This window comes from Parasteatoda tepidariorum, chromosome 2, assembly GCF_043381705.1.
Source record: "Parasteatoda tepidariorum isolate YZ-2023 chromosome 2, CAS_Ptep_4.0, whole genome shotgun sequence".
NCBI lineage: Eukaryota > Metazoa > Arthropoda > Arachnida > Araneae > Theridiidae > Parasteatoda > Parasteatoda tepidariorum.
In genome coordinates, this window is record NC_092205.1 from 91,323,270 (window position 1) to 91,336,129 (window position 12,860).

The following is a 12,860-nucleotide window of genomic DNA, read 5'->3' on the forward strand; positions in this document are numbered from 1 at the left end:
TCGACAGATTTAACGTGCATCAGTCACCATTTACTACACGGGGAGTCTTCGGCCGGCGAGGATCGAACTCACGACCTCTTGGATATGGGCCCAGCGCCCTACCGACCAGGCTATCCCGGCCCATTATCGTAAATAGAGTTATTTTAAAAACAGTTATTTCCGCTTTTTTACGTGATTTCGAAAATGCCGAATTTTTATTACGACGCAAGTTTCAGATCGCCCATTTAAATAATCACTTTTTGGTGCAATTTATTTGTGACGATTTCATCTTAAATGTAAGTGAATTTTTATCTTTTTTTTGCAATTCTTCCTTTTTTTCAACAATTTTTTTCGGCAGTTATTGCTATGCGTTCCCACGTATTATAAAAAATTCCAATTATTCTATTACGACATGCAAATTTTAANATAAAATAAAATAATAAAGTACATTACAAAATAAGCATTGAATTTTATTTTGAACTATCACAGTTTTGTTTTTATTTTAGGCTTTTGTTTAAAACCTGTAAATTTTCTTCAATTAAAATATTTAATTTGAATTTATATTACTTAATTATGACTAAATTTTTTCCTACTTTCATTCTGTGGGCATTGCAGTTTTTTTTTATTTATTAGAATTTAATTCTAAAATGAATTTTCTTATTACATGATATGATAAAAAAAAACATTTCTTTTGTTCAATTTTTTTTTTTGATAAATCTATTGTTTATATGATAAAAATAGCAATTTTTTTTGTAAAAAGAAGTATAATTTTTTTAGTTTTGAATTAATTCTAATAATGGAACACCTTTAATTTTTTACAAATATATTACTAAGTTTATTGATAAAAAAATAGAACGCTAATGTTTAAATAAACATTACTACATTTGTCATTAACATGTCTAAATACGTGCGGCCCTTTGTTAGCCCACCTGCTGTTCAAGTGGCCCTTCACTTTAAAAGGTTGTGCATCCCTATTCTAGAGATAATAAACCGATTCTGCGAATTCTCTTAATTTCTTACACCACTGTATAAATATATTTATATATAATAAAGTTACATTTCTAAATTACATGTTTATTGCGAGTAATACGTTACTCATTTGTCAAAGTAATAGAACCCAATCGCTTTTATTTGATCATTTTCTAGTATTACTGAAAAGGGGAGAGTTTAGTTCAGAAGATCCTCGCCTGTACGAGCACAAAGACCCACTGGAAGACTCAGGGACTTTTCTGCCCCAGATCTTGTGACAGCAACTAATACTCGACGCCATTCTCAGGAATGTCCTCCAACAGGAAGAAGAAAAGGCTGCCGGTCCAAAATAAAAAAAAAGAGAGTTTTTTGCAATCAAATTGTGATTCAACCACCATGTTTAGTGTTCCAACATCATATAATATTCACTTATTATTTTCAATTCAAAAGTAAGTTGTTGGTATAGCTTATTGTTTGTGAAGGAGGTTAATCCCTTGCGAAATATTTGCAATCAGTTTCACCAACAAAGTAGTAAATAATAATAATCTCATTAATTAAATTTTTACACGAGATAAATTATTATTGTTTTACAAATGAATTGCACTAACATTTCTGAATTCTCCTATATAGTGCGGCTTTCAGGAGAACTCCTCCAGACACTCGTCTGGAATAGTGGCGGTTGCTATGGTTACTAGGAAAAGTCACTTCGAATAGGGATGTAGGGTGAATAGTTAGTTTTGTCTTAATTTTGGCATAAGTCAGCGTGAGTAAACCAATCGGCACCTTCTTTCCTCTATTTTACTCTAATTAGAGATGTACTCTCACTTGTTACCATAGTAGCAGACAGCCCCAGATTTTTAGTCTGGAGCCTCAAAGCCGCACAGTGCTTTGCTTTGTTTTCAGGGTTCTATTTATACTTAAAAATGTCTTTTATTTTATGATTCATATTTGTTTTGGAGGGGGGACTTATTCTGTAATATATATTAATCTTCCTATTACTATTTTTTTAAATCAACAATAGTTAAAAGTGTAATTTTTATTTTATTTATTAAAATTAAATTTTTACTTCAGTAGAAGAAGTTCATTCTAGAGCAACTGACAGTAACCAAAAGAGACACTATTACTGGATGAACACGAATAGTATATAATTCTTGAAAACAAGTACACTTGCTATATTCTGCTGCAAGTTAAGAAAAAAACCATTACGGAGAGAGCCTGTTTGCATGTAAGTGCGCACTAAAAGGCTGCCAAGCTCCAGCGCGAACGAATATCAACACCGCCAACTCTTGAAACGACGCTACACAGCCATCTTTTTGCTTGCTTTCTTAAATTGTGTGAAATGAGAAAAACAAAATTTATTGAATCAAGAATTAACAAGTAATAAGAATTATTAGAAATGATATCTAAAAATAGTGACAAAAATACGCCTTTCTGTTTGCATTGAAACTGATGAAAGAATAGTAAATATTGTTTCTTGCAGACGATTTTCTTCTACAGCGAAAAAGTAAAAAATTATTTTTCTCGCATTTGATTTGTTAAGAACTTGTCATCATAAGACGGGCTATTTCTAGTGGTCCAATCAAATCTAATGCTATTGTCGCTATTGTCGCCGAATGCTTCATATAGTTGTTTATTTTTCAAGAACGAATGTTCACCTTATTTATCGAAATGTTCCGCCAAGCCATAGGATTCCAGTAAGACTACGAAACTGTAACCTTTTTTTAAAAATAATTCTATGAAATATATCGTGAAAGATAGCACGAATTAAATTTCTGTTTGAAGTGTTTAACTTTTTAAAACTTATATTGTTTTGAAGGCATATTTGTATGATTTGATAACGAAATTGAAACGGAACTATATGCAGTCGCCGATGATTACTTAAATGCAATACCGCTATATGATTTTTTCTTAACTTGCAACGGAGTAAAGTGTGGACATTTTTTACAAATTTGTCAAAAAACCTTATTAAGTGTAATTCTATTTACTCATTATGTACTTTTTAGCAATAATTTGGACTTTTTACTACATTCTAGTTTATATATGGACTTATAAAGTTGTTAGTCCATGATATTTTTTTCAAAAATGTTATCTTTTTCCAAACTGACCCCCACTACACTGGACAAGCTATGGGACTATTGTGGACAATCTTGATATCTTCCTAAATAATAATTTATTACAGCTGAGAAAGTTTCAAAGACAAAATGAAATTAATTTTAATCTGAGTTTCATTGAAGAATAAATAATGTCATCTATTAATTAAAATACTAATTTGTAGAAATTTATTTCACTATAGTAAAAAATACATTTTGAAAGCAAGTCAATGCATTATAAAACCGATATCCAAGTCGGTTTATTTGATAAATATATTGAATTTTTAATTTTTATTTTATCAAAGTAATAAATGTCAACGTTAAATGTGCGTTCGGATGCAGTCCTGGAAATATTACCAGCCAGAAAAATTGGGAGATTCATGATTCGAAGAACTATATCTATTTTGTTTCTTGAGAATTGTAAATCTATTAAAACAATTTCCACCGTACCAACACAATGTATACAACACTGTCTTTATTTGAATAGCATAAAGTTGTTCACTCTAATTAAGTCAGTGTTGTTAAGAAGAAGCTATTAAGAAGCTTCATTATATTTATATCCATCTGTAATTTAATTACTGTAATTTAAAAACTAAAAAAAAAGCAAATGAAGTTATTAACTTATAAATGAAAAAATCCACATAAAACATGACAAACCCCTCCATCATATATGTCTCAAAGTCATATGTTTGTTTATGTCTAATGCTGATTAATTGAAACTATACAGAGAGAAAGATTATAATAAAATAGGTAAAAAACAGTATCATTTATAACTTATTATGGCCTTCAGTTAAAATTCTGAAAATATCGTAGAATATGTTAATAAAAAAGTAAAAGGAGAATTTGAAAGATACTTTTGCTCCTTAAAAACCTTCTTATTCAAATTTCTACTTAAGTATTCGTAGTGTGATTATGCAACTGCGCTTGAAAGTGTACATCAGTGTTGCCAATATGCGATATCTCGTAGAAAAAATTTGACCCATAAATATTAAAGTTATTCGAGATGTCCACTTTAGCCTCATGTCCACACCAGTTTTCTCCAAGCATTTTGTAATATTTGGAGGAACAAAATGATACGGTATAGTAGATACCTTTCCTTTAGTCCTGCTATTTATCTTATCTTAATTGTTGCTTCTTCTTCTCTAATGGCGCTCTAGCCCAGGGTGGGCCATGGCCTTCCTCAGAAGCAAGTTCAAAGCTGCCCCTCTTCGTGGATAGACTCTTCCAGTTTATAACTTCGAGAGCTCTTAAATCTTTTTTTAGGCAGTCGATCCACCGGATCCTTGGTCTTTCCCCTTTTCGAGCTTTTTCGTCGAAGATCTTTTTTATGGCCAGGTCATCATTCATTCTAATTAGGCGTCTTTCGCATTTTAGCTTTTGAACTGATGTAAATTTTGTTATGTCTGTTGTATATCTCATTAAGTTCTGGATTTGTTCTTCTCTTCCAACTGTCATTACACTTCACACCTCTCAAAATGCTTCACAGTATTTTTCTTGTAAAAACCGCTAAAACTTCTTCATTAACTTCAGTGCCCACATTTCAGTAGCGTGTGTAACTATGGGCCTGCTTTGTAGAGCAGTAATTTTCTTTTCCTGTAGATGCGACTAGATTTGTGTATTCCATAGAAACATCTGTTATTCTGTTACGTACTTCTGTAGTTACGTCATTTATAGTGCTCAACTCAAAACCCAAATAGATGAAACTAGTTCAAAACTGTAGTCACTTACATTGAGATCTCTCCTTGTTTTCCTGTAGTAATCAACTGATTTTCTGGAATACCTCTTCTGTGTCATGTTTCTTATATGCTTCCATTTTTGCTTGAGATGCCAGCATACACTCTTGATCAAACTAGCCATTTGATTTAATTCTTCTCGCAGTGCCCAGCCAATCGTTAGCTGTAACTATGATGTCACACTCCATTTTATTTCCACTCCTTCGATTTCAGCAAGGTTTGTTGAGACAAGTACCTCATTTAAGTTGGACTGGGGGCTGGATTCACCTTTTAATCTATCACAGTCAACTCTCCTTAGACTTTCGTCCCTTAATTTACGAGCATTTGAAATCTTAGAATCACAGTTAGCACTTCGGAAGGTGCTTACGTCCTGGATACGAGTCATATGGTCGGTTTGATTTTGCGTCTCTACGTCAGGAGATCGCCTTGTGAATTCTTTTGTGATCAAATAAAGAACTGGATTATAGTCATACCATTCTCAGTAGCAAAGTAGAACAATGCTCTTGCTCTTGTGTAGACTGTGACTTCCAATTGTTGGCCTGAATTCTTTTCCTATTTTAGCTTTCACAATGATCTTGACATCATGTCTAAGACAGCTTCTGCGTAGTGTACGAAGATCCTCATAGAAAAATTCTTCTCCATTTTCTTTCTCATTAGGCACATGAGATTTATGATACTATCATTGAAAAATCTTCCTCTTAATTGTATTTTAATAATTAATAATTTAAATTTATTTCATTGTGCATAGTTCAAATGGATAGTTTAAATGCATCTTAGTCCAGTCCAAATCGTTTATTTAAATGTCTCGACAAGGAAATAATTAATAATTTAAATTTAATTCATTGTGCATAGTTCAAATGGATAGTTTAAATACATCTAAGTCCAGTCCAAATCGTTTATTTAAGTATCTCGACAAGGAAATAATTAATTTAAATTTAATTCATTGTGCATAGTTCAAATGGATAGTTCAAATGCTTCTCAGTCCAGTCCAAATCGTTTATTTAAGTATCTCGACAAGGAAATAATTAATAATTTAAATTTAATTCATTGTACATCATTCAAAGAGAATACCTAAATTACGCATAGTTAAAAAAAATTATTTCAATCAAATTTATTTTATGAGTTTACATTGTAATTAAATTTCCTGTCTCGCAACATATCAGAAAATGTGGAATTTCCTTTGATGAACTTCTAAGAACTGAAGTAAAAATGCCTTCTACCAAAATGTAAATAAAACAAAATCAAAAACGAAATGGTCATAAATTACTTTGATCTAAATTTTTTTTTGTTCATCAGTATAATTCACTTTCTTGATTTCTGTTATTATACAAACATAAAAAAAAAATCAAGCATTATTTTTGTAAATATGTAAATGCCAAAAAATATCGCGGACCAAAACATGGCGTCGTGTGTGCCATCTTAACCGAAGATGGCGCTGCAAACATGTTAGCGTCAAATGTGTGTCATGAGCTTGGTGCTCTTCTTTTCTATACAAAACTGTAAATACAATTGTTTTCAACTTCTTTTCTTTCATCCTTAAAAAAGTAGCATAGAGTAGACAAACGTCCAATATTTCTTAAAATATTCTAGAACTATTTCAAAGGATTTTTTTGTTTTTGTTTTTCTTCAGAGTTTTTCCCAAAAGACAAATGCGGTGCTCAAATGATCAAATCCCAAGGTGCCATTTTTAAACTTCTTTTAAAGTAAATGATTTAAAAGTAGTAACGATTTTAATCAGTGTAATAATGTGTTTTATTTTGTGTACCATTTTGAAGTGTGATACTCATGGTAAAGTTAAAATGTATGAACTTTTTTTTAACATTATCCACTCTTTGCTGGTCACATGACATCGATGCCCTTTTTTTTGTTGTATTACAAAAAAAAGGACAACAAATGTTGACTACAGCAAATGATGTTTTTGTTGTTGTCCATTCTTTCACTAACTATGCTGATCACATACTGTCGATGGCTTTTCGTTTCTCAATACATATTAACACTTCTTTCCCACTGTTAATTATATCGTCAAAATGTGCATTCTTTGTTGATTTTGTACTGAAAATACCCATTTTTTGCTGATTATATAGTGATTGTACATTTTCTTCACTTATTGTATACTCTGAATGTCCTTTCTTTAACGAAGCTCATTCTTTGATTATTTACTAGCGTTTTATTTTTTTCGCTGATTATGTACTGAGGTTTCATTTTTTTCCCGCTGATTGCAAACTAAAGATGACCATTATGTACACATAATGTACTGCCTTTTACTTATGGAATTTAGAAAGATATATTATTGGGAAAACAGACTTCAATCAATATTCAGAATGTCGACTCATTTTCATTAGTTGCCAAATCTTTTCTCAGTTCTCTCTAATTGAATAATTTCATAGAAACTTGCTCCCTTTTAATGTGTAACTCAAAGGGTTGTGATCAGGGAAAAGTTAGGTGATAATTTTCTTTACGTACAACAGAATAAGCACAATCAGTGAACTATAACAATTTCAAATGATGTACTCGCTATTCGTGAATGACCGAAATCCAGAGAATGAACCTTCATCGGTGAACGGTATTCTTTATTACTGTTATATTTATTCGATATTTTAATGTCTGTTAAGGATAGATTAGGAGAAACATCACCGTCCGGAGTTCCGAGCAAATGTATACCGGGCAGTGGCACTGATCCTTTAAAAAAAATATCTGTGTATAATTTTCATTCTAAAATTATGGTAAAATAACTGTCCATCCGATTAACCTTAAACTTTACGGTACATTTTTTTCCTCCATGATTTTGAAACCATTTACAAAAAGCATGGTTATAAAACCACGAATACAAAACTATACGGTTTTTCAACTATTTACAACTAGCATTTTTCAAAAACGTAAAAAAAAATGAAAAATTAATTATTTAACTAGCCATAGGAGCTCAGCTTTTCGTAACGTAATGGGCGCTGGAGAGTGCCGGACGCAGGAAATTCTTCAAGTGTTGAAGGGAATGGAGGAACTATTGTGGTGTCAACACTAGGACTCAAACTCCAGTTCTGCCGTTCTTGAGATTGCTCGCTCGGCTGTGATATATGCAAAGAACTAAGTAGCTTCATTGGGTGGTTCTAGTAGATGCGATAAAATTCTGGATGTTTAACCGTATTTGGTGAAAGCAGTTAGTAAACAGTTTTTCTGAAACCTAACAGTTTCATGGCCATTTTATTTACGGTTATTTGACTGTTTTGATTAAATATGGTAAAATAACCAGTCAATAAATTGTTATTTAACCATTTTTTCCGATAAATTTCTAACAGTGTACCGGTTACCGGCTAACAGTGGGACTGAACCTTGAAAAAACATCAATGTAGGGGATACCGGGCAATGGCACTTGACTTAGCATATATTTCGGACATTTACCATAGCGAGTATGTGATTGTCGACATTCACCAGAAGTCAACAACCCCAAATTTCTGTCTTTCACAGTAACATTTACTGAACAAACAGAGATATTTTCAAAGCTGTTTCATTGTCATTGTATAAACCTTAATAATTGAATAAATTGTGTAAAATAAACAATGTGAATTAAATCGTTAATACTCATATTGTTTAGTTTTGGTTTCAAAACTGCAATAAATAATTTTTAAGCTGCAAGTTCTACGCTTTTTTCGTAACATATGTTTCATTTACAATGTAATTTGAGTGGCAGAAATTGTTTCATTTGAAGAGTCGTTAAGTTGATTTGTGCAGTAGTGATTTTTAAAGTTTCAAGATATTATTTGACTATTTATTGGAAAAATGTTTTATGCAATGTTGTTAAAAATATATTTTCTAAAAATGCCTGATAATCAGTTTAAAAAGTTTATCATTACGTTAAATTGTGAATAAGACTATTGTTGAGAAGATTTTAAAATGAAATATATTCCAGTTTTACGAAAATCTGTATTGTGGCAAAATATTATGTATACATTTCACTTGTTTATGTTATTTCTTCGAATTTTTCATCTCTTCTGCAAATTATTCATTATTGAAATACATATTGTCGGTGAAATCATTCAAGTGGTGCAGAAAATATTTTGTGGGAAAGGAAAGTAGATTTTCAAATGCTATTTAGCATTTACAAATTATAACTTTTCCACATTTTAATGCCATTCAGTCTTGGTTTATATGAATTTAGTTTCATTATTTTCATTATATTGAGTTATAAAAGTAAAACAAAAAAATATGCAAATCATTTATTCTTGTGTAAAATAATACTTATCCTCTGTAAATCTGTTAATTTGTTTTAGCTTTAAGAACTTTTTGAATGATATTTAAATATGATTTAAGCAAATCTGAACTGAATAAATCAAAACCGCACTGGTATCATTTAAATACGTAATTTTTGATTATATATTATGATTTTTAAAAAATCTAACTGAAATTACAGAATTATAAAATGTTAACTATCATCATGTTTGTTTGAAATGTGTTAATAAACATTTTAAAAGATGATCCTGAAATAAATACGTTAACATAATTTCATATTTTAAAAAAATTAATTGATACTTAAATTTTTTTTCCTTACAATAAGGTCTTTTTATGATTGTTCTTTTTATGGTCAAAAGGTTTTTAAAGGTTAAAGTTTTCTTTTCATGGTTGAAGGTTTAAAAGTTGAATAAAAATACTTTTTATTCAACTTTTTAAAAATGAAGTTATCATTTGTTAACTCTTTCATATATTTCATTTCATTAAATTCCTTAATTTAATTTTTTCATCTTTAGCTTAAAGCAGTCACTTACTTAAAATATTTAATGGCCAGAAATACCCATTTCCTTCCAAAAAGTAAAATTTGGAAGAAAATGGGTTTTCTAAATCAACGATGCTCTTTCTTTTATACGTAAATTTAATAATTCATTCATTAATATGTTTAAATCCAAAATGAAAATTCTATGTTTATGTTCTATGTATGAGTTCCTTGTTGCATCTCAAAAATAATGTATAATTCATGTTTGAAGCTTTGTTAATTAATAGTGAAACCTACTTCAAGAAAATATTTACACTTCTACTAAAAGACCTGTAATTCTTATTATAACATGTGAAAGAACGAAAAGATTTTAAGTATGAGTTTACATATGTCATTGGATCAGCTTGAGGAATCTTATTTTACTCTTTTTTGTTTAAAAGGGGAAATATATTCTAATACGCATTCATTGAGTGTATGTTTAATAATTCATTCATCACTATGTTTATTGTTGATAATTCATTGAATCAGCTTGAAGAATCTTATTTTACTCTTTTTTTGTTTAAAAGGGGGGGGGGATATTCTAATGCTCATTCATTGAGTATATATTTAATAATTCATTCATTAATATGTTTATCATTGTTGATAATTCATTGAATCAGCTTGAGGAATCTTATTTTACTCTTTCTTGTTTCAAAGGGGGGAAATATTTTAATACGCATTTATTGAGTGTGTATTTAATAATTCATTCATTTATATGTTTATCATTGTTGATAATTCATAGAATCAGCTTGAGGAATCTTATTTTACTCTTTCTTGTTTAAACGGGGAAATATATTCGCATTCATTGAGTGTATGTTTAATAATTCATTCAGTTATATGTTTATCATTGTTGATAATTCATAGAATCAGCTTGAGGAATCTTATTTTACTCTTCCTTGTTTAAAGGGGGGGGGGATATTCTAATGCGCATTTATTGAGTGTATATTTAATAATTCATTCATTTATATGTTTATCATTGTTGATAATTCATAGAATCAGCCTGAGGAATCTTATTTTACTCTTTCTTGTTTAAACGGGGGGAAATAGTCGCATTCATTGAGTGTGTTGCATAGTTAAGTGAATGACGTTTTTCTTGTGTTTCTAACCAGTAATTTAATATTAAGAACGTGTGTAACACTTCGTTGAATATTTTATAAATATTTATTATTTGTTAGTGGCACAAAAAAAGAAGCAGGACTTCTGCGGTCCACTCAGCAATAAAATTGTCCGTCTTTTGTGAGAGAACATTTATTACCCACCCATTCTCGTTTCTCCTTTGACCAGTGAGAATAATTCATGAAAAGGATTTTAACACACTATACAATCTTTTTTTTTATTATTATTTGTAATTATTCCATCGTAATTATTTTTGTACAATTATATAACAATAAAAGGTGGTGTTCTATAATGTTCCGAAAGATGAATAGTTAAAGGTATGTTAACGAACCATTTATAAGTACATTATTTGTTAACAACTGCTAACAAGTAACAATAATGCTATACATGTAACAAATAACAATAATGTAAAACAACTATATTATTCGTTATTATCTAGTCTATTTCAGTGAAAAATATATTTGATACAGCCTAATTTGTTTTTATCGCTATTCCAGTGCGTCGATAACGAATATAATATGCTCTGTTTCATTAGTTAGGTTAAACTAAATCTCTTTAATATTGCAGATAATGTTTTGAAAAATATAATTCCTGTATTATATTTCGCAATTGATTCTAGTTTCAAGAAGGGTTACGTTTCAGAAATTCGTGAAATGTGCAGGACAATTGCGTTATATTTTAGCAGTCATTTTCAAGAAACTTGTTTCGAATTTAAACGACAAATATTTGTGCAACTATTTCTCAATTGATGTTTGTCGTCGAATTGGTTTTCAAATATCCTGGCTATATACGAGTTTCAAGACATCACAAAATACCTTTCCTTCTTCAGTATTCATATTTATACTGAAATCACCGCCAAGACAGTAATTATAAGTTAATAAAAAAAAGTAAAAATACTTTAAATTATTATTATGTAAATACATAAAGAATGACTGCTGGTGAAAAGAAAAAGAAAAAAAAGAATTCTAAAAAAATTACAAAACTGCAGCTGTTGTCATAGCAACGCATGAAATGACAACACATGCGCACTGTTTGCTGTTACTCTTGAACAAAGTTGAAAAGTGTGATGACGTCCAATTAAAGTGCGCGCGCCATAAAACCCAAAACAAGATCTATTTTGCCAATGGGTAAAATGAAATGTAACGTTGCCACCGATAAAATAGAAAACAAAGTGAAAGTGAAAACCGAAGGAGGTAAACTTAAGCTGAATAAATTTTCAAGCAGAATGAAGGAAACGTGAAGTACTTATGTCATAAACAAGAAAAACGGCAATGAAACTAGGTTTCAGAACATCAAGATGTGCCCATGTAATAAGGATAGAAAAGAATTTCGGTGTTACTGAAGTTTAATTTATGACCTCAGCAATGTGTGCCAATGGAGAATTTATCGAATTCGTTAATGATACTTCACATACTTTCTTATTATAATTATTAAACGTGTCTAACTTTGCTCAATACAGCCAAGGTTGTATTGGTAAGGCATGAGATATATTCTTGAGTGATTATGAACACTGATAGTGATTATGATGAATTTTGTTAATGGGACATGATTGCAGCCAATGGGAAAAATGAGCAACCATCCCTACCACAGCAATTCATCTTGATGTTCTGGAATTTTGCTTCATTCTTATGAATGCTGATTCCTTTGTTAATGATAGCGATTCCTCACTATCCTTTCATTCCGCTTGGAAATGCATGCTGCCGTGGTTTGCCTTTTGCGGTCATCTGTACCTCGTTCCTCTCCGCTATCGACGATTTTTTTTTCTTTTCCCTTTTATTATTTTTTCATAGTTTCTTTTATCAAGTTTGTTTTGATTTCACCATTCATGCGTTGGTGGCTGTTGTTAAAGGGTGGTTTGTTTTAAACGATCGAAACACTCTTTAAAACTTTGGAAGTTTTCTCTTTCAGAAGTAAATCTTTCTGCTTCCTCTATTTCACATTAAGGCAAAGTTTGAATGCAGTGAAATCAATCAACTTATAGATTTGTATAATTATTGGTTTATCTTTTCATTATTCATCAGACTTCTTTTATGAGTTTTATTAAAACTACGAAATTAAAGTGGCGAAAATTTATACCGAATTTTTTTTTTTTATTTTCGGTAATTTCCTTTTAAAGTAATATTTGTTACGAATATAAAATGTTGTAAACCTTTTGTTTCTGTGAAGTAATTTCTTTCTTTCACAATGCTTCACATTTATAAGCCTTGAATTCATATCAGAGGAAAAAAATGA

At 30.4% G+C, this 12,860-nt stretch overlaps 1 protein-coding gene across 2 annotated transcripts in view; it reads left to right on the forward strand.

The window, feature by feature from the left end:
• Positions 1 to 1,282, forward strand: part of LOC107436097 (dual specificity tyrosine-phosphorylation-regulated kinase 4) — a 44,114-nt gene extending 42,832 nt beyond the window's left edge. For both annotated transcript variants that reach the window (XM_071177907.1, XM_043054928.2), the window contains exon 13: positions 1,126 to 1,282. In XM_071177907.1, coding sequence (XP_071034008.1) covers positions 1,126 to 1,226 — 101 coding nt within the window. In that variant the 3' untranslated portion in view covers positions 1,227 to 1,282. The remainder of the gene's footprint in view (positions 1 to 1,125) is intronic.
• Positions 1,283 to 12,860: the final 11,578 nt, after the last annotated feature.